The sequence below is a fragment of the Colletotrichum chrysophilum genome, assembly GCF_026319265.1.
Source record: "Colletotrichum chrysophilum strain AFK26 chromosome Unknown scaffold_6, whole genome shotgun sequence".
In the NCBI taxonomy this organism is placed as follows: domain Eukaryota; kingdom Fungi; phylum Ascomycota; class Sordariomycetes; order Glomerellales; family Glomerellaceae; genus Colletotrichum; species Colletotrichum chrysophilum.
In genome coordinates, this window is record NW_026517293.1 from 405,157 (window position 1) to 432,153 (window position 26,997).

Below are 26,997 nucleotides of genomic sequence, written 5' to 3' on the forward strand. Positions count from 1 at the left end.
GGCTGGTGACGGGGCTTTCCTGCAGGGCGGAACCGCTCCGTTTAGCCGCTGTGCACCTTTCTCAATAACTCCTAGGCTATGCAACATCGTTATGTCCCCCCAAACCTTCTTTCAATTAGGGTCCACTGCAACAATCGTGAGAAAGCCATCCATGGCTTCCGTGATGGGGCTGACGAATTATCTCGTTTTGCGAGAAAGGCAATTCCAACGTTCCGTGAAGAGCGGCGCACACGGACCTCGGACAAGTACTCAAGACCGTGGTTCGTCAGTTCTGTTCCCAAGACATTTCCAGTCAGTCAGACGTGCATCGTGACAGCTTCGTGAATCTTCTAAAAACAACTACTATGCCCAGAAAACGACTGCCAAGACCAAAGCCTCAGGTGGGGGGATCTATTGACGACGAAGGCCAAGACATTTGATAGTGTCTAGTTTAGAAACAATAAGAGGGCTCAATGGCTGCCCAACGATGCGGTCATACAGAGGATGTCCAAAAAGGTAAACTGGAAAGAGTCGTAGAGTCTTGGCAGGTTTGAGCTCCACGACTCGACATAGTGGTCCTGCCACACAGTCTTTTGAATCAATTTGCGCGAATAAATTTAGAGTTCCTATTCGGCCAACTGTGACATATATGTCAACTCTTCAAGGATGGCACTGACTGCTGGAGCCATCCGGCGTGCCGCCGAACGTGCTCGACGGGCACTAGCACCCGCCGCCGCGGGTTTCCCCCGCCGCCGCCGTCTCGATCGGCGGCAACGGCACGTGAATCCTCTTTTCTTGGGGGCTGTGTCTGAGCCTCTCGCGCTAGAACAATTGTCTGGAGCAAGGCTGGAGCTCTTGGCGAAGTAAGTAAATAGATTGAATCAAGAAACACCAAGACGGCGCCGCTTGGCAAAAACGAGGGGGAACCAGCGGAAAATGAAAACCTTGATAGTAACTTGCTCATGGCGCGGGCTAACATCACCCAGACGGAAAAGTGCCCATCCATCCATCCTTCGTCGGCTCTGTGTTGCCTCTCACTATTCGTACACTAGGCGCCAGGCTTTGCCGAACTGGGGGGTAACAAGCCAGTGGGAGGCCCAAACAATCTTCGGCGAATTCCATCTCTGGACAAAAGACAACTCCGAAGCTGCGGGACGACAAGATGAACTCGTAGATCGCGCGAACTCTATCCCACAATACTCGTTTTCGCCTCTTGGGACGCACGTTCCAACGCTTTCCATTTATTTTGCGGGCGCACTGTTGCCTTCTTGAGTCAAGAGCGGGTCGATGAGACCCTGAACACCTGTCGAGACGGTCAAAGCGCATGAGTACTGCCTTCTTGGCTCCCCGCGGGCGGGTTATCTCTCAGATCAGTTTCAGCATGCCTCGCGGGGAGGCTGTCGGGCTGGACCTGACTTGGTGAACGAACCGCTATTCAGGTAAACAGACGACGGGCAGAAAAGCCACATGACTCCATCAAGGTGATGGCGGTGCTCAGCCTCTGCCGAGTGCTTATGTTCGGTCTTGGCAGCCGTACACATATACCTGAAAAGACTGAGATGAGGATGGGCAGCAGAATCGACTGGCCGCTTTTCCGAGAGGAAAGCAAAGTCTTTGTCAAGCTTTCCGGATTTGCAAGAGCTCAAAGTCTAACGGCCGTCGCTCGTAGATCAAAGGCATCGCCGAAGACGAACAGTGGATCGCCTCGGAGGAATGGACCCCGGTGATTCCAGCGTCCGGCCGCTCCGAGAACGAACGATTTGGGGGTTTGGAGAAGCTGGCAACCGTTCGACAGCTAGGGGCTGGTTGTACAGTAGCTTTGGCAGATCAGAGGGCTGAAACGCGTCAACTGTTCTGTTGGGACGTTCCAATCTCTGTGTACAGTGTACTACGTGGGTGCCACGTTGCGTGACCATAGGCACATGCCTAACTGGAGCGAGGTAGGCAATTCTGAGCCCATCATCGCCTGTTGAGATTCCCCAGCGGCCTGCTTTTCTCCCCGCGCCATGCCGTCGGTAGCCACCCACTTTCCGGCGCATGATAGAATTTCATGTGCCACGAGAAAGAGTCAGTCTTCGCAGTTGAGCAGTTCTTGAAGTGTGGCTCGCCTAGTTGTCGACAACTTGAGTTGTGAGTTGTTGACGCGTCATGTGTCTTGGAATCAGTTCCTTCGTGCACAATTCCTTCTTTGGACGAGTCTGTAGCTAAAGCCACATCGCAACGCGTACACTGCCCAACGCACGGTTGCCCTCCTCCACCATCCGACCATCACTCCTGATGCCTCGCTTAGCAGTGAAGGTCCACTTTCAACCGCTGAATCCGGAATCCAGGATTCGGAGTCAACTCTAAATACTGGACATTCAACCATCGTGATTGCTGTTCGGATCTTAGGTAACATGTATGGACTTCGCTCGTTCGCTCGGTGAGCTATCGGTGATTACCTGCTTTAGATGGAACCTTTGCACCGAGGTTGTTCAGTAATAGTATGACTAAGGTATGGCTATCTCGCTAACAGTAATTATTCTCAATCGGTCGAAAAACCTAAAGCTCTTCTTTTATGATGAGCTCGAGTCAGGTTTCGTAGGTTTCTTATTGGGTCTAAGATCCTTCCATCCCATCCCCCATGCAAAACAGAATGACGCGATCGCGAGTCCTAGCGACAGGAAAAATTCCTTGTCGATGCTGGATACGTAGGCCATCAATACGCCTGGCAGTGCAACTTGGGCAACAACTTTGCGGAACCCAGTTGCGCCGGCTCCAATTACCAAGTCAGGGTCGACGTCCGGGGCGAACACGGGAAGGTCTGCTTTCAGAGCGCCAACGAAGATGGCGTTGCCCAATGCCAAGGCGATGGCCGAACCCATGAATTGAGAGAATGTTACGAAAGACATTCCTTGGGCAATCTGCTCCGGAGGCAAATTGGCTTGTATGGCGATGCTTGGCTAGAGAACCCAGTTGTCAGTTGCCTTTCTAATATGCTCAGCTGAAACATTGCAACCTACAATTTGCAACACGACACCACGACCAGCTCCGGTAAGAATCTGGAACCCTACCCATTGCGCAATCGGTGTAGTTGGTGTCAATGTTGTGAAGAGCCCACTGGCAACGATTGTTACTGCGGTGCCTCCGATAGCCCATGGAAGGTAATATCCGAGCTTGCCCACTAATAAGAATGTCAGCAAACTTTTTGCCAAAGTCTGAGTTTGAATCGCAACTGACCTAGTATACCTCCACCAAAGGCAGCTACGAGTTGCGACAGAATACTCGGTAAAACATTGACTCCGCTCTGGGAAGGCGTTGAGCCCTGAACGGCTTGGAAGTAGAGCGGAAGGAGATAGATCTGAATCATCGCAGAACCGACCATCGTGAAGTTGGTTGAAGCGGCGCACCACACCGGCCGCTTTCCTGCCATTGATCTGGGGATAAGTGCATCATCACCCTTTCGATAATTCCAAGTCAAGAACGCGACGAAAGATACTGCAGAACCGCAGAACATCCCAATGACCGTTGGGCTACTGAACTCCTCGTTTCCGCCAATCTCCAAAGCCAGAAGCAGCAAGACAGCAGCTCCAGCGCAAAGAACAAATCCAAGAAAGTCGAGGTATTGATGTAGCTTCGGAATCACAGCCATCGGACTTGGTTTCGGCACTTGATCGGGAATATCTGTCCAAACGAGGAGAGGCAAGACTAAACCGCCGATAGGAAGGTTGATGTAGAAAGCTGCACGCCATCATCTGATGTTAGAGCTGACGTCTTCTTCGGGAACCTTCAGCAGGTGTAAAGTTACTCACCCCATCTCCACGTGCTGTACTGCGTTATCACGCCTCCTAGAACTGGACCGAAGACACTTCCACTGTTTGCGACTTTACATGTTGTTAGCTTAGACCGTTACGCAATAGTTGCGAAGACCTACGGCCAATCAGCAATCCAGTAAGAGCTGTTGCCTGGTTGTTAGCATGTGACAAGATGAATAAGAGGTCAGATCAAACCAACCTGGTCTCTTTTCCAAAGGTACGGATCCCGCAATGATTGTAAGTCCTCCACTCATGATACCAGCGCTGCCCATTCCTGCAATGACTCTACCGACAATCAAGATCATTGAAGACGTCGCGGCGCCGCAAATCAGCGAGCCGAGTTCGAAGACCACCAAGAACGTGAAAAACGACCACTACGACTATCAGCAAGGAACTACTATGTGTATTCGCTTCTCTTACTTTAGAGCTAAAATAGCGATATATCTTTCCCGTAAGGGGCTGAAATGTTGCGTTTGCGAGGTGATACGCACTTCCATACCAGCCAATATCGCCAAGGGAGTGGAATTCGTCGGTAATCGCTGGAATTGCCTATGACAGTATCAGCCCCAAAGATCTCTGGCAGCATTCCCAGGCAGCTTTGGCTTACAGTGACAATAATCGAGCTGTCGAGGAACATGAGCCAGCAGACAAGTGTCACGCAGGTCATCACCAGGAACAATCTGTATCCAGACAAGTACTTAGGCGATGACGGTACAACCAGAGCTGACGGTTCATCTCTCTTCTCGTTCTCTTGATTCTCTTGAATGGTTTCTGTGCTCATGTTGATTGATTTCTCTTGAACGAGGCTAGGACTTCTGGTCTTTTCGTCCGCGAATACGGATGGAAACGTGTCTGTAGAGGTGAGGCTCAAGTCTATGGAGAGCGTCTGCCGGTCGGTTATGGTGACAATGCTACGCCTTCTCACAGTTGAGGCTCTAGCCACGGAATAGGCGTCTGGTTCGCGATCCATGGCGCTAAATTTCCGATTTTGATCAATCAAAAACCTCTAGGTGTAACTGTCCCCTCCAAAAATGGGACCTGAATACTTGGCACCGGGGGGAAAGAGAGTTAGGGCGCGCAAGGAAAGGACGGTCTAACGGTAATATCTTTCTGTTCCCTTAAACCCTGGACAAGGCTTACTAGGCGTCAGCTCGGTGTCGGTGTACGAATTATGCGACTGTTAAGGATTTAAACTTTGCACAGCAATCTGGACTACCATGACACGAGGCGAAATTATGCAAAAAGGGGGTCATGAGTGTCGCAGACCAGTAGCCCACGACTCGTGAGTCGTGTATTGTTACATGGATGGCCATTTGTGTGGTTCTCGGCTGCGTTTCTGCCACAAAGTCTATTGGGTTTGGGCCGATGGGAAAGGCCAGGACGACGGGACACACAGGCGTGAAGGTGACCATGGCTGGCGGAAAATTATTCCCTGGTCTTTTTGCGCCATGTTCCCGGCCGAGTTTCCGCCACACTGAAGTCGAAGAGAGGAGGTGGGTGGTGCACGTGGTCCGTCAACTGAGGTGGGATATGCGACAGTCTTCGATTCCTTGGCAAAATCTCAAGGCCATGGCTCTGGGATGAGTCTTCAATTAGACGAACATACTTACCTAGGTGGGTTGCAGGTACGATCTAACTAGTAGACGCGAAAGCGAAGAACACGATCGGGGGTCCGCAAGTCAGCTTTGCTTGTCGACAACTACCTCCTGCAATCTAGTCATAAGGTTCAGCGGTACTCAGTCAATGGAAAGTTACTTCACATTGCGATCAAGTAATAGCGTCTCAGACTATCGGCGCCCACCGGAATTATCCGATAGATGAGTTGATAGACTTGCAGGGAAAGGGGCTTCCGTGAAGTCTGTAGGTGTCCATGGCATATACCCGGTTACGTAGAGCCATCAGTTTCAAAGAGTCATAGTCTCAGCGGTAAAGTCTTACGATAATCTTCGAGGTCTACCCTACGTTATTTGCAAAGTCTAGTTGTTATCAACAGGGGCGAAAGGTATACGAAGGCGATACGAAGAGCACACTCGGAAGCCATCGGTAAAAGAGCACACTCGGAAGCCATCGGTACTACTCGGCCCTCGGAAGTTGGTCACGTCTCTGTGAGGACTAGCACGAAAGGGGTTCTCCAAGGTTGACCACAGCTCTTGATATCCATCATACCGTAAAGTCTCTTTCAAGTCGGAATCCGCTGAAGTAGGGGGTCTGATTCGTCACAGGCCCTGATACTGTGTGTACTTTCCCCCTACTAGCTTAATTAAGGCCCTGGGGAGACAGGGTCTATGTCCAATGAGATAGGTGTGCAAGGGGGTTACAGGGGGGTGCGGATTCCGACTTGAAAAAGATTCTACGGTGTAGTCTTTCGACCGCTTTGAAACAGCCTACCTCCATACTCGAGGTCAATCAATTGTATGCCAACTTCGATTCTTTTTGGTGACGGTTGTTGCGCAGGATAAAATCACGACGGGCGATGATTGACTGTCAACTCGGCATATCGCGGCAATCTGCCTCTTATCGCCACGTTCCCGGGCCTTATCGTCGGCTATCTGCCATAACAGTCGGCTAGTTGGTACATCATGTAGTATTCGGAAGATCACAACCGAATGTAAACAAAAGAACTGCTGTAGCCGCGAAAATGAGATCCTCTCTCTGTTTCCTATCAGATTCCCATCTGTCGGTTTTCGTGATTGAATATGGTTTCACTGGTGTTGTTAAGCAGTGTTTTCCTGCTCGTGATTCAACGGGTAAACGCAGGACCTGTTGTCACTGTACTGAACGGGACTTACGAAGGTCTTCACCTGGACAACTACGAACAAGATGTCTTCCTCGGAATGCCATACGCTCAACCTCCAATTGGAGATCGCCGTTTCAAAGCACCAAAAAGTCTGAACACATCGTGGCAGACGCCCCGGTCAGCAGTCGAGTATGCTGATATCTGCATGCAATACACTGTGAGAGCTAGCCATGTGAACAACATGAATTGAAAGCTGACCGTGCCAACTCAAGGCCCCTCCCAGCTACCCAATGTCTGAAGACTGCCTGTCGCTGAACGTCATCCGGCCGAGCGACTACAACGGAACAGAAGCTCTTCCTGTCGCAGTCTGGATCCACGGGTTTGTTTCTATGCCCCAATGTTGCGTACTGAGACTGACACGGTACCTACTCTAGGGGCGGCCTCTATGCCGGTTCATCCAGGGAAACCAACTTAACGAACTTTGTACGACAAGCCAGCGCCGCTCAGAAACCTTTGATTGTCGTCTCCATCAACTATCGACTCTCAGCCTTTGGGTTTCTCTGGGGATCCAATGAGTTGACAGCCAATGGTTCTGCGAATAATGGCCTCCGTGACCAAAGGTTGGCTTTGAGCTGGATCCAAGAGAATATCGCCGCTTTCGGCGGAGATCCACGCAAGGTCACAATCTTTGGTCAGAGTGCGGGAGGCCTATCCGTCGGTAAGCATCTGATTGCGTACGGTGGCAGGGACGACGGTCTGTTTCGCGGAGCAATCATGCAAAGTGGCGGTATGGCAGAGAAGTGGCCATACAACGTAAAGGATCCCGTTGCGTACACCGAGGATCTCTACCGAAACATCACGGAAACAACGGGCTGCGCCGACAAGACCAGCCCGCTCGAGTGCCTCCGCAGTTTACCTGTCGAGTCCTTGTCCGCCGCTCTGAATGTCAGCAACACACCTGTATTCTCAGGTACCGGCCTTGGACCATGGCTTACGCAAGTCGATGGTGATTTCCTCCAGGATGGGCCGACCGCATCTCTTGACAAGGGCCACTTCGTTCGTGTACCAATTATGTACTCGACGACAACAGATGAGGCAACTGTCTTCATGTTTGGTGGACCCATTGACACCGACGACGACTTCAAAGCATTTGTTGCGGCTGGCGGCCCAGACGAGACCACTGTGTCCAAGATCGAGGCCTTGTACCCCAGTAATACCACCGGACTCCCCGCAGGGTATACTCCCTCAACGGAAGATGTTCAATTGTACGGCGCTCAGTGGAAGCGAGGGGTCATGTTTCACACTGATATTGTCGAAACAACATCACGACGAATGACTTTGAAGGCCTGGGCTACTGCTGGACAAAAGGCATACTCAGCTAGGGTCAATCTCTTACCTCCTAGCACCACGGCCCGTTTAGGTTCGCATCACTCCATGGATGTCAACTTCATTTTCGCAAATTTGGACGCCACCACGTCCAACCAAACACAATTCGCGACAGCCTCCAAGCTCATGAGCGGAGCTTGGGCGTCATTCGTCTCGGAACTTGACCCCAATCATCACGGAGGTACGGTTACTTGGCAGGACTTCCTATATTGAGCTGCCGTGTCTTCGTAGAAAAGAGTTGCTAACAGGGTAAACAAGTTTCTGACGCGCCAAATTGGCCCACGTGGACTGGAGATGTCGCAAACGGGACTGGGAGCTACGGAAGTAACTTGGTCCTCAACGCCAACAGCGACCCTTCGTCGAATTCGTTTCTCGAGCAGGACAACTATCGGCTTTCTCAGACAGACTATTTGGCAAGCGTTATGCAGAGTCAGATGTACTACTAAAGGAGAAGGATGGACACCAGAGAACAACTGCAGACTTGGCAATCACCACTTTCTCGGGTCCCTCAAACCCGCATGCATCCCACATCATTCTGCTCAGCGTTTTTGATGAGGGTTGACTGAATTCCCTCGTCATCCGATTCGGCGAGACTGTGACGTTCTCCACAAACTTAATCTCAGTGCCTGAGAGTCGTTCACGCCAAGAAGGCCTTTGCGCCCTGGATACTTGGCAGATGCCTGCCATCCCACCGGGCTGCTGGCAAGAATACGAACACAATTTCCGCATTTGAGGTAGCCCCGTGAACATCCCTCCGGAACGCGTTATAAGTGCAAGGGACTCGGTTAATTGGTAGCAATGTGGCGCCAGCCAAATGTTACACACGGGATGCAAGGGACGCTATTCCGTCCTTCGCTATTGGTTTACACGTGTTTCTTTCGAAGTACTTGGCGTTGGCATTCCAGCCGATGGGATAATGTAAATGCAACGCTGAAATATAATAACAATGAGCATATAATCTAACAGCAAACTTTGCGATTCCTTGAAACGCTTTCAATATCTATCTTACCTTTTGAGCCCAGCCACAACCCATTTGTTGAGGTTTACGCAACACCATGGAAAATTCTGCTTGTACTTTGATGAATGCCTGTTAAGCATCGTGTTGTTGTTTATGATAACCAGGAAAATTACCGAAACACTTTGCTACTTGATTCAAGTTCGAATAGACACGAAAGAGTGAGAACCGTACACCACCAGCAAGCCTTTCATTTTGTACATCATCTGAAGTCTTTCTCATTCGTATGTCTCAGTAGTTAGCCGCTGAAAGCAGAATATCGCCATGAAGCCAGACGAATCTAGCACAGTAAGGGGACAAATCCTTCAATTGGACCCAAAGGACCGATGGAAGCCCATCGACTACATCCGCAACATCGTATTCTTCGTCCTCCGGCATCCGATTCGAGAGGATATCTTGCGGACTTCTCTCGACAACTTGATACGAAACCACCTCCCCGTTCTCGGTTCCAAGATTCAGTCAGATGGAAAGCAGGGAGTTCTGGTTTGTCATCTCCCAACACCTTCTCACGATGGCCCACTTTTCGGATGGTCGAGCCGCCGCGTTCAAACAACTCTGGCCGCAAGCCAACTTCTACCCGCATCAAACATATCAGCTAGCCAAGGGGTCACATGGGGGAAGTCAATCGTTGATTTAGAGAAAGAATGGACCCCTACAACCTGGCCAAGAGCACGCTATGAGGATAAGCCAGATACCGCAACGTTTCTTGTGCATCTGACCCAGTATGAAGATGCGACTGTTGTATGTACGAACATTCCACATGCGATTGTGGACCAGCTGGGGTTCTCTAGCTTTGTGAGAGCGTGGCTGCAAGTAGCACGTGGGGAAAAGCCAGCTCAGTTCCTGCAACTTGAACGCGGGGCTCTCGACGGTCCAAAAGACCTAAGTGAGAAAGAACTGCAGAGAAAGGCAACTTACAGAGTTACAACTGCCAAAGAGAGAGCTGGGATCTTACTGGGTTTTGTTCCGGAACTCATCTTGCAACCATCCGAAACCCGACGACTCTTGGTTTTCCCTGAGGCTTTGATTGCCAACTTACGAGAGAAGCATCAAGCAAAAATCGCTTCGACTCATGGCGCAAAGTTGCAGGTGACAAATGGGGACATTGTCGCAGCTCTTCTGTTGAAGGTGAGACTAATGATTCCCACTCACGTTACTATAACGATGCTGATGATATTCCAGTTAACTCACTTGCATAGAAAGAAACCAAAAATGATCATGCTGACTGGAACTGTGAATGGCAAGTCAAATAGCTTGAGGTATGAATAAGATATTGATAAACTAACGTTGAGGCAGCTCGAGGTCGCCATCCGGCACTCATGGTCGATCAGCCATACCTTCACAATGCAGTCATGTACAGCACAGCGCATTTCTCAATCAGCCGAGACACTTCCGTATGCGACATAGCCTACAATAATCGACTCGCAGTTATCGAAGCTCTCAAGCCTGAGAATGTCGACCGGGCTTTTGCGGTAACTCGAGAAATAGCCTTACGCGGGTACACTATCCACGTCTGCGAACCTGGGGAGCTCAGTTTCACCATCACCAACTGGACAGCAGCTTGGCATGGGATTGATTTCTCTAAATGCCGTGATCGACCTGCCGGCGAAGACGAAGAACTGGTTGCAGACACAGAACAGCATGCTGAACCACAGCATGTACCCACATCATCACCGCTTGTGTTTGGTCACTCGCTTCCCAGAGGAAGGCCTACCAGATGTAAGTGGAATTAGATTTCGTTACAAGCTTCTGGAGGTGGCTAATCATTGGCCGTAAGTCAACGCCCAGATCATGTGCAAAGCGGAAGGCGGCTATTGGTGCGACTTTACATCATCCACCAAGAACATGGCCCTTGTTGACCAGCTTCTGAGTGTTGATCCATCCCTGGAGTCAATATAGACGTCTACCTACTGTTCTTTTTTAAATAGGCGGAAGAAATTATTGCGCAGATGTGAAATTAATTAGTATGAGACTACGCAAGAGTCGGGGGCAAGAAAACATAATTCGATCATCACATAGTGGAGGCCGAGAGGAACCCCCCCAGGCTGCTTGTCATTTCACTTAGCACGAAGACCTCTACCACTGCTTCAGTACACTGCTTCAATACACTGCTTAAATGCCATCGGCTTGCCAATCCCTGTTCAGTAACACATCTCAGCGGCTGGTCGATCACACCACTGCGTCGCCATCCACAACAGCCCTGCAGACTGCAGTCAGCATCTAACATGACTAAGGCTAATGTGAAAAGGATGCATTCAAATTTGCTACTATAAATCGGGTTCAATGTTATGATCGAAACTGGAATTTGAATCTCTGCACAAGCACTGTGTATGTGTGCTGCCCCCAGCCAGGAAGCCTCGGTTGACCTCACGCGGAGACTGCTACGTGTCTGCTATGTCTTATGAGAATCCTCCTTCGAGGAGGAGGAAAACGAGCTGGGGCAAATCGACTGCCCTACCATTCATCAAGTCTGTGTCGGATTCGGTAATGCAACAAGGTATCATCGAGTTTCGGTTAGCACCGGCAGTGTGCCCATGTTCACCGGATCCAGAACTTGAAGGCGCGCCATGAGCCAGGCGTACAACGAGTAAGAGGTCGGATCCGAGCAGCGCTAAAGCGCGCCGAAGACGCGTGGAAAATGGAAAATTTGAAGTTAAGGCCCCAATCAGAAGGCATTGCTCATAGACCTTGTCCCACTGTACCCATCTCGTTTAAACCGTTTAGCGGCGGTGGGTGTGCGAGGTTGATCCTGACTCGATGAAGGGCACTTTTGCCGATGGCGCAATTGCTCTTATGTACGACTTTGATGAGAAAGCTCACCAACGTGAGCGAGACTTTGCCTTTGCCACCCGCACCTTGAGTGAATTCGCAATCGAGGGCATGATCCAAGAACGAGTTGTGATTGAGGCGGTTGAATCCGAGGAGGAACCTTTTGTAGAAACACGATCCATCGTCGACATCCCCGGCCATCCCACGTAGGCCCGACTTCAATGTGACCCCGCCACACCAGTCAAGAGCCCTAAAGCCAAAAACCCGAGCCGCAGATCCGGGCGAGGTCGTGCCATCGCGCGACGCAGGCAATATAAACATGAAAAACGCCGATGACACCATCGCAGAGATCCACTGCGTCTAACCGTTCAAGGTCACCTCCCAAATCTGGAAGCTGTTCGGTGTCTGCAAGACTTGTGGGCGAACATGTTCGGTCCTCGATATAAGATGCATCAGGTAGCCAGGGTTGCTTTCGGGAGAAAGACTGTGTCCCCCAGGCTTGGCCGACTTGGCTCCCGTGTGGCGTGCTTTTCCAAGAATCTTGGCGATCAGCCGCTTGAACGACACCTGCCATGTCTCCCTCAACCACCACACAGCCAACGGCCGCTAGCGAGCCCAAGACCTCCGGCAACGACGCTATTTCCGCCGAGTCTCCCCGCGATGGTACGCCCGAGAAGACGTCCAGCGAGCGCGCCGGTCCCTTCACGGAGGGCGACATGGAGAAGCCGCCTTTTGTTTTTACGACGCAAGCGAACGGATCCGAGGTAGCATTTGACGAAGATGACCCGCGATTGCAGGACATCCCGCCATACGTCCGCCGCATCGTGAGCCTGTCGGATGACCCCGAACTGCCGACACTCACCTTCCGCTACTTCGTCCTCACCATCATCTTCGTTATTCCCGGAGCGTTCCTCAGCATGATGAGCCATTTCCGCACCACCTACGCGCCTTACTCCGTCTTTTTCGTGCAGATCGCTTCCAGCTATGCCGGTGTTTGGCTCGCCAAGGTTCTGCCCGCATGGCAAGTCAAGCTGCCATTTGGATACGGCTTCAACCTGAATCCCGGACCATTCAGCGTCAAAGAGCATGTTCTCGTTACCATTTCTGCAGCATCTGGAGCGACTTACAACCTGGGCTACACCCCGGTTGCTATGGCCGAGCTTTACTTCAACTCCCGCATCAACCCAGCGGCTGCCATCTTCTTCATGTGGGGCATTGTCTGGACGGGCTACTCTTTCGCGGCTCTCGCTCGTCAGTTTCTGATCTACGATCCCCAGTTCCCGTGGTTTACTGCGTAAGTTTCTGTTCCTTCAAAGAATTTGTCTTTGGTACTACTTACTATTGCGCATTGCGCACGGAGATAAATCCTTTGTCCAAGCATTAGACTGACTTCGACTTAGTCTCTGCCAAACTGCTCTATTCGAGACGCAAAAGAAACAGCGCGAGAACCCCACTGCTGCCTCTCGCAAGCAGACCAGAGTTTTCTTCCTCGCTCTGGCCGGCATGACCCTCTGGCAGTTCCTGCCCGAGTATGTCTTCCCGATGCTTGGCTCTCTGGCCTTCCTCTGCTGGGTTGCGCCGAACAACGAGACCGCAAACTTCGTCGGTGCCGGTTTCGGTGGAATGGGAATGCTCAACTTGTCCCTCGACTGGTCCAACATCTCGAGCAGTGCGAGCTTGTTCTTAACCCCCTGGTGGACCCAGGTTGTCATGTTCCTGGGCTTCGCTTGCAGCGCCTGGATTCTGATCCCGGCTGCTAAATTCGGTCACCTTGGAGAGTGGAACAAGCACCTCATGTCCAACCGTCTATTCCTCGAGAACGGAACATCTTACCCAACCACTTCGCTACTTACTGCGGACGTCTCCTTCAATGAGACAGCTTATCAGGAACTTGGACCCCCGTTCATTAGTACTCACGTCCTCTGGACCATGTTTTTCGATTATGCAAGCTATACGTCGGCATTGGTGTGGGCTGGACTCTTCGGCTACAAGACCATCAAAGCCAGTCTCGAGAAATTGCGCCAGCGCAGCAAGAGCGGAGCTGAGATCAGCACTCAGTACAACGATCAACTCAGTATCCTTCAACGCTCATACAAGGAGGTCCCCATGTGGTGGTTCTTGGCCTTGTTTGCCGCTTCATTCATCTCTCTAGTCACCATTACCGCAACTGGTCAGATGTTCATTCCGGTCTGGACTTACTTCGTCGCCATTGGTACTGGAGCCATTCTGGTCGTTCCCCTGGGGTATCTGTACGCCTTGTCAAACTTCCAACTGGCAATCGGCACTGGTATGTTGAAATCCATTCTTTATCACGCCATATAAACTAACGGAGCACAGTCAATGAGCTGTTGTACGGCCTCATGGTAAACTCTGTCAGCGGCTTCAAGAACCCGACCGGAGCTTCCGCCTACGGTGCTATTGCTGGCAACGCCTGGTACCGCGCGCAATTGAATTTGCAAGATATGAAGATCGGCCACTACATGCATTTGCCACCCAAGACTGTCTTCTTCTCTCAAGTATTCGGAAGCTTCTTGGGCGTCCCGATCAACTATGCCGTCGTCCGCTGGGTGCTTGACACCAAGTTCGACTACCTTACTGGCGCCAAGGAAGACCCTGCTCATCAGTGGACTGCGCAGTCTCTCACGTCCAACCTCACTATGGGCGTCCAGTACGTGCTCATCGGCCCTCGTCGCCTCTTCCAACAACACATCTACAAGGTTCTTCCCTATGGCTTCCTCGTTGGCGCCTTCGTCCCGGTTCTGATCTTCGCCCTGCACCGCTTCTTTCCGCGGGCCAAGTTCCAGCTGTGGAACTCGACCATTTTCTTTTCCACCATGGCTAGCTTCTACGGCAACATCAGTACCGGATACTTCAGCAGCTTCATCGGTGGATTTGTCGTCATGTTCTGGGCATACAGGTATCGCTACGATCTATGGTAAGTGACCCAACGTGATATCTGACCGTTTTCGCGTCACAAAGTTGCTAACGCCATACCAACAGGGCCCGATGGAACTACATTCTGGCGGCAGCCTTTGATGCAGGCTTCAACTTCAACATGCTGTTGACGTTCTTGTTCTTCGGCGCAGGAAAGATTGTGACGATGCCTTATTGGTGGGGTAATAATGAGGCCAGTTCTGAGAGATGCTTCGCCCTCAGCTAGGTTCATTTTGGCATGCAACTATAAAGATTATGTAGCCGATCAAATGTAGTTTTTTAACACACTTTTCAGTGTCACGCTCCAGCAGTACTCTTCGTCAGAATGGACTTGCTACAACACTTCATGACCATTCCCCGTCCAGTACCCAAGGCCCCCATTCTCAAATATCGTTTCGCGAACGACAAAGGAGGCACTCATGGCCTCAAGTTCGTCGGTCGTCGGCTGTGGACGATGCATCTGTCCATCCGGAACAGATTCGAATAGCTTTAGTAGTTGATGTTGCTGTATGCGTTTCCAGTCCCACAGCACGTAAGCCCGGTCCCGAAGCCAATCGTTGTGGTCGAGCATCAGCCAAGAACCAACCGGCTGACTTTTATGCGCTGCATACCAGGCCTCACACGGTCCTTTGTCGACATCTTCGTCCATGCCGCGACTAAACACAATCGACAGCAAGTCACCTTCATCGCGGCCTTCTGATCCAGAGTCGTCACTGCAGTAGGCACGAAGTACATCGAACAGTGCCCCTGGACAGTTGGCCCAGCCTATCCTGGAGCTAGATCTTAGTATCTTGTTCCTGGTTTGGTATGAAGAATCCGATTTCACCAGACGCCGGAGAAAAAGAATTCCTTCTGCCATCTGTTGTTCATGTGAGCCTATGTGCAGTGTGCAAAGACATTATTGGAGTACAACAACTCACCCAGATTTGTCTTTCGTCATTTCTCCTGCCACGATGAAGGTAGTCGACGTTTAGTTCACCAAAGAGGACGTCGTGGGCGATAACATCAGTACTGGCTTCAATGCTAAATCAGACCTTGGTTCCTTATCGATCGCGAGAAACTTACCCTCGGCAAACCTCGATTCCCAGAATTCTGCGACAGAGCCAATCTGTTCATTTTCCCAAGGTGGATTCCTTGAAAAGAACTTGACGTGTGCTGTATTGCCCAAGGGTTCCCTGCGATCTTTGTACATATTCCTGAAGAGGGTGTAGAATAGCTCAAGGCGATAGAACGCTCGGCAGAAGTTGTAACGTTCCTCAACTGACAAATTTGGTTGTGTGGTAACTTGGAGCTGGTCTGAGTGGAGGCGTCCCCAAGACTCAGCGGCAAAGCTGGAGGTGAATTCCACAATCGCTTGGTGCCTTTTTGACATCTCTTGTCGATGGACAACTGACATTGCCTGCATGCGGCTACCTAAAAGGGACGGTTTATCATACAGAGTGTCGACTAGGTCGCGCACTGCTTCGCTTTCGATTTCGCGGGGGTGGTGAAGACGGAAACGAGATGCCTCTATGACAGCCACGGCGTAAGGGAGCAGGGCTGGTGTTATCTGTTGTCGTAGAATTGCAATGTCGATTCCACGGATTTGATTGAACGAGTCATAGATGTGACGGCAACTTAGCAACGCTGCGGTCAGAGACTGGAAGTCATCGAGACTCCCGAGGATGGATGCTACGAGCTCACACGGCAGCGTTGTGAAAGACATGATGCACCGATGAGGTGTCTGGGTCTCACACTGCTAGTGCGAGTAGGCAAATAGGAAGGAGGAACGCAGTATAAGGCCGTGTCAATGAAGCTTCATCCCAAGCTAATGAAGACTTGAAGGCGAAAAGATCGATCAGTGCATCCAGCCGCACGTCAGCCATCAGCTGAGTGCAGGGCGGCTGCCTAGGCTAAGCCACATTGAGCTGGGCCCATCAACCAATCACCATGTAAATTTCTTGTTTTGCATCAGTCGGTGTGTTTCAGAAGTTCGAATGTTTTAGTCTGGAGAAATCATTGCGAAGCAAGCCTGAACTTGATTGATTCGTGGTTGTTACTGGCAAGTGGTAACCGGTGCGGCGAGCCATCTGATGCCGCCCTTCTGCTACCAGGCGTGAGCTAATCCCCAACGCGCACATACATGTCTTCAATCTCTGGTTCATACAACTTCAAAACCGCTGATCTCTGAACATTACCTTTACCAGCCAATGGAAAAGGCTTGTCTTTTGTGCCAAAAATGATCTTCTCCTTGGCCAATTGTCCCGCGGCATCCATGATGGTGTTGCCTCTCTCGATCATGGGCAAAATGCTTTGCAGGGGATCTTCAGGCAATTCAGACTCATCGTCAACAAGCTGTGTTACCGCGCAGACAGTCCGCTTTCCAATACCTCCAACGACTGCATATTTCACAGCAGGATGCCTCTCGATCTCTCTTTCCATAACCACAGGGTTGACATTCCACCCAAACTTGGTTACAATCATGTCATCCGCTCGAGAGTAGAATTTCCAGTGATGCGCTTTTGTCGGGTGCTTGGTGAAGAGGTCGTTGCTGTGGTACACATCTTGGCTATTGGTGTGCCACCAGACGTGCTGACGCTTCTCCGTGTAAGGATTCTTCACGTAGACCAACTCATATACGCCGTCTGCCCCCTTGACTTCGCGCGGTTCCCATTTGAGGCCACTTTCCTTGTCGTTCAACAGCAACCAAGCCCAGTCTTCACGGTCTGGTATGTGACCGAATGCAGGTCCTGCCTCGGTAGCCCCGTAGAAACTCTGGAGGCGGACCCTAGCAGACAGTGCATCGCCTGCGGGCTTGCTGAGCGCACCCCCAGCAAAGAAGATGTATTTGAGTTTCTTTTCGACCAAATCTAGGAGGTTTGGCGACTTTGCAATCATCTCCAGGTAGATGGGGACGCCACTGAGACTATCGATATCGGCGTGCTCAATCACCTGCTCAAGAATGGCAGGCGGAGTTGGACCGCTGACGATGGGCCCCAGCACCATCTTCTTCTCCCGATAAAGGGGATCAGTCACTCCAGTAAAGAGACCGAACGGGTGGTATATCGGTTGGGTCTGGTAAACGCTGGTCGACTGAAGCAGCAACTTGGCGTACGGCGGGTGACCATCCAGGTCTGGAACAACCTGGTGCAGTTCGCAGACGCTATAGGACCGGTTGGTCCAGACAATTGGCTTAGGAAGACCTGTAGTTCCCGAAGAGTGGCCGATAGATATGGGGTCGTCGCATGCTTCTCTCCAGGATTTTGTGTAGGGGTAAGGCTTTGGCGGATCGCCTTCCTCCAAAAGAGTGTCGAGAGTTGGGACTTGGAAGACTTTCATGGGTCTTTCTTGTGCAAGGGAGTCAATTACTGCTTCTACTCCCTCCGTTCGCATGACAGTGTGGCAGTTGGTCTTTTCGCAGAGGTGAAGGTTGAATATCTGGCTGTTGAAGTGGGAGCAGAAAAGGACGCTGTGCCCGGTTTTGATACCAGCAATGAGGGTAATGATGTACCTCACATCGGCGAGACCATAGTACATGACTGTCTCGAAATCGCTGCTTTTGCCGATGTTGTTGTCGATGTACCAGGCTAGTCGATCAACAGCAGTTGCGAGCTGGCGGATGGTGATGTTGCGAAATCCATCCTGTGCGATGTTGTTGCTGATGGCGTATGACACCCAGGTGCGGTCAGGCTTTTCTGCCAATGCGTCTGCAAGGGCCTGAGGAATCAAGCGTTGCTCAACTTGGCTACCCATAGTGACTGATTGCTACAAAGAATGCTAAATGAAGTGCCTGCAAATAGACAGTTTCATCTTGGGTTTTGCTCCATGGCAAGTCTTGGGGGCCATTTAAGATATATGTCTCTGAAAAGGGGCAGGGGGTGAAAGGCCATGTGTCAAGCTTTCCACTCTTTTTTCTACCAGGTTAGATCAATATAGAGAACATATGCAACCCGAAGCTTGTATGAAATAAGTGCTTAGACGATCTCACGTCAGACCAGGGGGTTCATGTGTTCTTTACGGGTATAACGGGTACTTTGGTCAAAACGGATCACCTGGCTAAGCGACAATTCGACTAGATGACGACGCTAGTGCACCCAGTTACGAGTGCGTCTTTACCCTTCCCCCGCAATATTGGATCCCACTGGTACCTAGTCTGAAGAGCCATTGAACTGACTGAATTTTGGCCTCCTCTGGTAAGACTTGCGCCACTTGTCATACTCAACAATTTGTATTTGTTCTGTGATCGGCACATTCACAACGCAGCTGGAGTAGATCCTGATGCTTACCGCCACCAGCCCTTGCTCCGTCATTGGCTTCCACGTTGCACTGACTGGGCCATCTGAAAGCAAATGCACAGTCATACTGTAACGCCAAATCCACCGAGCAATGCTGCACTAGTATGTTTTCCTGCATCGAGTGATCTAAATCCCATGCATACCTTCCGAACATGGGTCCTCGTGTCGGCAAATTTCCAAGCGGAGACCATCCATCAAATAGCTCACGTAACTCCGCGAATGAGCTTCCCGTAATCCTGGACAGTACATAGAGCACTAGGGTGTAGATCGGCGTCAGTTCAGACCCAAAAAAAGGTTAACCAACGGAGAACTCGATTTCCGAAGGGCAGCGGAGTAAATGTGAGGCTGCTTACCTGTATTGCTTATTCTCAACGCCAGATTTCTGAAGCATGACGATCGTATTGCGCACATGGTCAGTCCATACATGACGGCTATGCCGGCAGTCTCAATGGGACAACAGCCGTTCGGCTCGGTACTCGAGTGGTGCTGACGACCGTTTCAGATACATACATAAGCGATCAAGTATGGCTCACGAGTATCTAGAATGCTTACTCGGAGTCTCGGAATAGCTTGCTGCACTCAACTTGATTGGTTTCATTATATCAGAGGTAGGAATGTTCTCGGCGGTCCTACATGAAGCTCTTGCTTCGTTGTTAATAAGGGGACTTCTTAGACTCAATTCCATGCGAAATGTTACCTACATATGACCTCCATGTAGGTCTCTACGTAAAGTATGAGGACACTATAAATTCTCAGACTTTAGTCCTCATACGGGAGCATCTCAGGCTTCTTCGGCACTTTCTTGACTCTTCCCTTGAAACCCCATCCAATCTGCTTTGCAACATGGATGTCAACACCCAAGTCATCAGCCCATTGCCACACAAGACCTGGGTTCTTTTGGAAACCTCGACCGGCAGCAATCAAGTCCAACGGAGTGTCCCCTTCCTCATCAGAACCCGTTATCAGCTTCTCGGCGAGGTTTCCGTCCTTGACAATACCTACAGCGCTAACAAGCATCTTATCTCCAACAGCCGCTTTGATCTTCTTGGTCATGGGTGCTTGGAAGCCAGCGCTGGCAACAATCTTCTGTTGAGAATGATTGCCGCCAGTGGACACATCGAGCACATCTACCCCGTGATCCGCCAGAATTTGAGCCAGCTTCACACTCTCGTCGACGGTCCAGCTTGGGCCGTCCCACTCGGGGTTGGTATCAAGCCAGTCGGTTGCACTGATTCGAACAAAGAGTGGCATGTCCTCGGGAATGACCTCGCGAACAGCATCGACGAGCTCGACGGCGAGACGAGTGCGGTTCTCAAACGAACCGCCGTATTGATCTGTGCGCTTGTTGCTCGCTGGAGAGAGGAAGCTGGAGATGAGATAGCCATGCGCAAAATGAAGCTCAATCACATCGAAGCCGGCATGAAGAGAGCGGTAGGCACCCTTGACAAAATCTTGCTTCAGTTGGTCTATCTCGGCCATAGTCATCTCCCGGGGAGTGGAATGCTTGTCGGACCAGGCAAGATCACTCGGGCCGACCACATCTTGAGGCCAGCCTCCAGCTTCTTGACCAGCAAGTGTCTCGAAGCCCAACCAGGGAGCAAGAGTTGATGCTTTCCTCCCGGCGTGCGCCAATTGAATGGCGATGAGCTGGTTTTGGCTGTGAGCGAACTCGACGTGTTTCTTCAGAGTCTCAACATGGGCGTCGAGCCAGATGCCAGAGTCTTCCGGTGTGATGCGGCCGTTGGCCTGCACGGCTGTAGCTTCGACCATCATGAGGCCAGGCTTTGGGAGCGTCAGTCTCTTCATCCTTTGAACGTTATGTGATGGGTTACTTACTCCGCGCTGGGCCATACCTCCGTAGTGAGTAATGTGCCAAGGGGTGTGGAAGCCCTCATGAGCACTGTACTGGCACATGGGACTGACCCATATGCGATTCTGGAGGGTGGCACCTCGAATTTTCAAGGGGGTGAAAAGCTTGGGAATAGGCTCTCCGGAAGGCTGGGGGTCAACAGCACTGCCTGGGCGAGGGTCTTGCTTGGGAGAGAAGAACGAGCAATTGTCGGCAGCCTCGTTGAAGCGTCCCTCTTCGGCTGTTACGCCGGGTTGAGATTGAGTGATGCGATGGGTGAGGAATGCAGACATTGTAAATGATTCTTTTCTCCAAAGGCTTGAGAGTGTAGATATGTGATCGTGGAAAAACGCTCTCGGTGCGTCGATTCTAGATTTTCTGGCTGCTGCAGGTTGGAAACACATTTATACCATACATCGTGGCAACTATCATGACAAGCGTTGGAGCTATTAACTAATAGCGCGATGAGAATCAAGTTGTCCCAAAAGTGGAAACCTGGTCGTACGAAACTGTGTACCCGACGGCCCGACATATCTCATTTGTGGAGCTTCACCGTGCCAGGCTCACAATTGACTCCTTTGACTACGAGAATCTGTCAATTCTCCGTCGACAACTGCCGTCCTTTACGGGTAAAGAGTATTACAAAGCCGGCCAACGGACCAACTCAGTAGCCGCCGGCCTTTCTTTACGGATCAACCGAGGCCTAATGCAGCTCCATTCAGCGTCTTGCAGTGGGGAATAACCGAGGATTCGATTCTATTGCTAGGGAGAGGGCGTTGGCTTTATAAGCAGGCTACGCTCCCTGATCTCTGTCCGACGCCGGTGGGATGACTATGCGGGATTGGGCAGGATCTGTCTGGTCACAGCCAATGATGAAACAGACACTGTTGAACAAGTGGTTTCTAACGTCGCGAGCTGCCTAAACTACGGAATATATATTCCTGAGCCCCACAAATGTGGCTGCGCGTGTACAAAATATTTAGTCCGTTTTCATTGGCTGTTATGCGTGCCTATCTTCTTCTCACGCTTGAGTTACCACTCGATCTAGACTCTTCCCCGGGTTGTGATATAAGTCTGTGGCAGGGGCCTTAGTCCTCTGGTTGCGCCAGGCCTGAGCGTGTCTTGGCTAGACCTCAACTAGTGAGGGCATCATTTGCGGTCGCTGAGGCGAAGGATACAGAACACTTCGGACTGGGACACGCACGATTAGATTGACATTGCCTTCGAAACAAGTAAAAGATTAACGATGAGACCAACTAAGTTATCATTTGTCAGCCTACCTCAATGTCACGGTGGGGAAGACTCGGACGTCTCTGCGAAAATCGATTTGAAAATCGGCCCAGATGAATCTCGAAAACGCTACCAAGTAAAGCTTATGAGTATCAAAATTCCACGGCAATTTTGTCTCATATGAGTTCAAGGCTTCACACAACTTTCGTCTATTGTAGGTGTCGTTTGGATGATTTCAATCGCGTACAATCTTGAATCAAAACTAAGAGTGTTTGCATGTTGCGAAAGTCACTCAACTGATTGTCAAGTTGGAATTGCGACGTTGATGTCTTGGAGCGTGCTATCCGGGCACCGAAATACCCGAATTCCGCGTTTTAGTCACACTAGCTTCACCACGGATCTCTTATCGGCCGCCGTGACTGACGGCGACGCCCGATGACTCACTCTTGGACCGCACAAAACGGTGCCCCAGCGGTCATATCCAATTCACGGAGACCAAGGAAAATACACTCATTTGAAATCTTGTGTCTTCCAATGAGCCATTTCGTCCATCCAATAATCAGTTTGACTGTTCTCAACACGAGATGATACGACCATATAAGTCGCATAATGGTCTGGCGGACTATTCACTACCCGGAGGGCTAGTTATTAGCCAAATCATAACGACTGAAGCATTGAAATTCTGGACACCCTCACTCTCCAATCTACTCCAATTATGCGTCAATCTGGACCCTGAAACATCCTCAATTGGCTTTCGGGCACCGTTGTCTGAAAAGGACGCTTTCGCCTATTGGACATCGCTCTCGTCAGACATCTCAGGGACCGACCCTTTGGTCTATCTCTTCGTCGTCAAGGATTCTGCCAAATCAAACGACAATAATACTTTAGCGACCTTCCAGCTCGGGCAAAATCCCAAAGAGACGCATAGGCACAAGATGGAGGTCCGCAAACTCCTTGTTCACCCGGCCCAGAGAGGTGGCGGTATCGGCCGGAAGCTCATGGATTTTGCCGAAACGTTCGCCCGTGATGGCCTCGGAAAGACAATGATGTTACTAGACACGGCTAGTGACACGCCTGCGCGAGGATTTTACTTGAAGCTTGGTTACGTGGAATGGGGTGTTTGTCCGGCCTATGCGCAGAACGCGCTCGGGAGACTGCATGACTGCTCCTTCTTTCTGAAGATGTTACAGCCCACGGGGCAAGGTGTCTTCAGCGGGAATGAACGAGACGAAGCATGCTGCTAGAATGAGATATACTTGCTGGTCAGATGAAGCAACCCAATATTGCGGCGTAGAGTTCACCTTCAAATCAATTCACCACGTCTAAACTATTGATTCATGGAGCTGGTTACATACGAGAGAAGTTCATGATGACATCCTTAGAAAGACTTTAATGCACAGCCCCGCGTTGTCTTGAATGCCAAGGCATAGGCCCTTCACAGGTGCTCTCAATATCCCCAACTTCCTCGACGTTTTCCTCCCTTCCCACCAGGATCATTCAACCCAAATCTGGTCCATCACCGCAAAGAGCCATCGACTCTCCGACACGCCAATGAGTCCGTAACCTATTGCTCCCGCTTATGGCGTCTATCTTTTATTCAAGTGGGAAGATCACTCCCGAGGCGAGTGCAGCGGAACCCTGTCCTCGTCCCCCGAAAGCGCGTACGTTGTCGTTCAAGTGGAGCAGTGGAATTACGGCACGGGCGAGTTCGATAGCGGTCCGGGGATCGACATCCCATCCGTAGTGGGTCTCATAGACCACGAACTTGATATTGGGGTCTTAAGAGTCCTCCTCAGCTGGGATCATGAAGTGGGACGTCGGTAGATACGCCTGTTGCTGTTGCTTTTGATATTGCCCGCGACTGGAGATCGCCATCAATCGTGACAACAATCAGGCCGTTATCCATCTCATCGATATTTCTGGTGCCGGGAGTGAGAAGCTCGGCTCGCGCTTTCATATGATAAATGGGAATATCAGGCAACTGGAACCGGATGGATGACTGATTGCACGCTCTTGCGGTAGACGCTGATTCGGGGAAAGAAGACGTCAAAACTACTTCCCTCACGTAGGACCTGTTTTATTCTCAGTCATTAGGGGATCCTATGATAGCTGGCCAGGTACTGAATCGCGGGCCTTGATTACGTTTGGTTTGTGCGGCTCCTCTCGTGCATGAATGATCAGGCCAGCCGGTGCAGCGGAAAATTGACGTCCATAGCACCACATAATAGCTGAAAACCCTACCGTACCTTGCTAGCAGTCCGAGGGAGTCTGTGTACAAAGTCTCTCAGGGTACATAACGTACTTCCTAATTCGGTCGAGAACATGAAGGCCAAGCCACACTTCCGAGAAACTCCCTCAATCTGCCTCACGACCCACCACGCCAGAAATGACGACAAAGCAGACCTCCAACGGCTGTTTGACGAAAACGAGCCTCTGGCGGCCACAATTAACGCTCTCAAATTTGAAAGAGGAACGCGTTTTGATATTACTTGTCCGGTGCCTGGATCGTGTTACATTGGGCTTGACACGAGGTTGGGCGAGATGACGACGTGCTTTGAAGCGAGCTGACTTGCAAGCCAGCCTTACAGGGAGGGTCAGCTGGGTCAATAACTTGCTCACGCCGAACACGTCCTATTAAAGAGGCTGAGAGACCTGTGAGCCGCAGGTGCTGAACTTAGAGGGTCAAGCGAAGGCTCCAACATCCAAGCCCGCCCCAGCAACGACCGACCCGTTTCTCGCGGTCAGAACCAGAAAAGAATTATTTAAATCCGGTATCGACGTCGGCATTTTGTCTCTTCACTGTAGACGAATCTTTCTGGAGAATCCGCTCAAAATGGATATGACAGAGCACAACCACGGCCACTCCAATGATGGCGACGGGTCAATGACAATGCCTGTGGTCTTCCACACAGCCATGTCCACCAGTCTGTTTTCTGAGATCTGGACGCCTCGTACCACTGGGCAGTATGCGGGTACTTGTCTCACTCTCATCATTTTTACCATTATTCTTCGGGCTCTTCTTGCTTTCAAGCCAAGGCTCGAGACAACAGTGTGGGCAGACGACGACACCAGGGGCAGACTGGTGGTTGGGCATGACGACGAGGAGACCGGAAAAGAAGGAATGCCGACCAGAAGTAATTCAAAAAGACAACGAAATTCTGATAATGGGATGAGAGGCATCATTTCAGAAGCCAACATAAGGCTTGGGAGGGCGATTTATGAGGTTATCATTGCCTTGATAGGCTACCTTCTGTAAGTGTGCATGCAGCCGATTCAGGGCAATGATACTAATTATGGCAGAATGCTTGCAGTAATGAGTATGAATGTCGGATACTTTGTCTCGATCTTGGTCGGCGTGTTTCTTGGGACATTGGGATTGGGCGGCATTGCAAGGGATTCCACCTTTGATCACTGCTCTCAATAACCATTACCGATGGAGTTCATGAATGGCATGATCAACGACGAACTGAAAAAGAACCTGGGCTAAATCTTTGTTTTACACGAGCCGAATGGGTATCCATGGATGTCACAACTTTAATGAGACTTTCAATATCATGATGGAACTTTCTCTTGCGGACAAATTTGTTTCTATGATAGTCCTTTGTCTGCTTTCCCTCAATGGTCGTTCCTTCCTAGGCTAGTACAAAGAGCTGCACACCCCAGAACGAGCCCTATCTATAGCCATAACCCACCAGACGCCGCGTTTAGCAATTTCATGAACAGTCATGATCTTGGAACATAAGAAAAGTTGAAACCAAGCTGTCGCCGACTCAGGTCTCGTACTCCACCAACTGCCGCGAGGCCTTCCCCATGCGCTTGAACTGGCTTCTCAGGGCCGAGTTGTCGGAATTGACCAAAGTATTGACCCACTCGTCCTCCTTGGTCTCCTCGTTCTTGCACTTAAGGCTCGCAGCGCCAAGAAGGGTGGGCTTCATGTTGCCGTAGATGGTCTCGTACTGCTGCGGGCCGGTGACGAAGCCCTCGTGGAAGATACCAATGTGGTCGAACTGGTCCCTGATGCTGTTGTACCAGTCCCAGGTCTTGCGGTGGAGGGGATCGTGGGCGAACTTGTTGAGGCCCTCGACGTCTCTGAAGTAGTAGATGAACATGAGCGTGTTGTTGCGCTCGGTCTCGAGGGATTGCCAGGATGAGAGGTGGTAGAGTCCGTACTCGTCGGCGCGAAGGTTCAGGTCCTTGTTCATGGCGTCAAAGTATGCGCCGATCTCGCGACCGCCGGGAGAGAGGAGTCCGAGAGGATGGTTGAAACGGACTCCGAGGTGGAAGACCAGCAGAGATCGACCGGCCGGGGTGGCGGGGATCTTGCCGGTGGTGGGGTCCGGGAACTGTGCGGAGGTACGGCCCGGGACGACGCCGTTCATGTAAGTGTTGGCCGACTTTGAGCGGGTTCCGATGATGGTTGAAATGATGGAGTTGAGAGCGATAGCGGAGGAAGGAATGATGGCGTATTTAGTCGGTAAAATAAGAAAGAGCGCTGTCTGCATGAGGGCGCCGATGGAGAAGAGAGTCGTGAGAGTGAAACCATCCTTGATGAGCAGCTGCAGCCAATTGTCAGCATCTGTGATCGAAGGGAAAATTGCATATCGAGATTAAAAGAAAAGAAAAAAAAACTTACAGGTACAGTGTTGATCTGAGGAAGGCGGTAGGGCTTCGTGGTTGGCTTGAGAAGGCCGGGGAAGGTGTCGGTTGAAGCGACCATCGTGAGTTAAGTCTGTGGTATTTCAAGCGGGAGGGAGAAGAGTTTCGAACAAGTAGAATAGAAGAAATGGCGAGATTTGAAGTTTGAAGTTTTTGAATCTGCTTGGTTGGAGTGAGTTGTTGATGTGCTGCGGGGAAGGTTGTGACAGAGATGCACTGCAACTTCCTTTTATCTCAAGAAGACGGATGCAAAAATGAGGCTTGAAGCCATCGGCGGTTGAGACTCAGGCGTCGGACGGTCGGACGGTCGGGTGGGTTTCGACGCTACACGCAGTCGGTTGGCGAGATTAACCAGTCAGCTGCGGGAGAAATCC

The 26,997-nt window shown here is 50.9% G+C and overlaps 5 protein-coding genes across 5 annotated transcripts; 2 read left to right on the forward strand and 3 right to left on the reverse strand.

The window, feature by feature from the left end:
• Positions 1-6,800: 6,800 nt before the first annotated feature.
• Positions 6,801-8,109, forward strand: COL26b_001436 (uncharacterized protein; the record flags this gene model as incomplete). The annotated part of the gene is made up of 2 exons (XM_053174386.1): positions 6,801-6,889; positions 6,945-8,109. 2 exons carry the CDS (start codon positions 6,801-6,803, stop codon positions 8,107-8,109), a joined length of 1,254 nt encoding a protein of 417 aa, XP_053041696.1.
• A 4,143-nt stretch (positions 8,110-12,252) lies between these two features.
• On the forward strand, positions 12,253-14,840 carry COL26b_001437 (uncharacterized protein; the record flags this gene model as incomplete). The annotated part of the gene is made up of 4 exons (XM_053174387.1): positions 12,253-12,974; positions 13,081-13,967; positions 14,018-14,615; positions 14,681-14,840. The coding sequence occupies 4 exons, from the start codon at positions 12,253-12,255 to the stop codon at positions 14,838-14,840; spliced, it is 2,367 nt and encodes a 788-aa protein (XP_053041697.1).
• Positions 14,841-16,714: 1,874 nt separating this feature from the next.
• COL26b_001438 (uncharacterized protein) lies at positions 16,715-18,346 on the reverse strand (the record flags this gene model as incomplete). Its single annotated transcript, XM_053174388.1, has 1 exon — positions 16,715-18,346. The coding sequence occupies one exon, from the start codon at positions 18,344-18,346 to the stop codon at positions 16,715-16,717; it is 1,632 nt and encodes a 543-aa protein (XP_053041698.1).
• Positions 18,347-19,647: 1,301 nt separating this feature from the next.
• On the reverse strand, positions 19,648-21,030 carry COL26b_001439 (uncharacterized protein; the record flags this gene model as incomplete). Its single annotated transcript, XM_053174389.1, has 2 exons — positions 19,648-20,670; positions 20,725-21,030. The coding sequence occupies 2 exons, from the start codon at positions 21,028-21,030 to the stop codon at positions 19,648-19,650; spliced, it is 1,329 nt and encodes a 442-aa protein (XP_053041699.1).
• A 4,707-nt stretch (positions 21,031-25,737) lies between these two features.
• On the reverse strand, positions 25,738-26,684 carry COL26b_001440 (uncharacterized protein; the record flags this gene model as incomplete). The annotated part of the gene is made up of 2 exons (XM_053174390.1): positions 25,738-26,523; positions 26,601-26,684. The coding sequence occupies 2 exons, from the start codon at positions 26,682-26,684 to the stop codon at positions 25,738-25,740; spliced, it is 870 nt and encodes a 289-aa protein (XP_053041700.1).
• Positions 26,685-26,997: the final 313 nt, after the last annotated feature.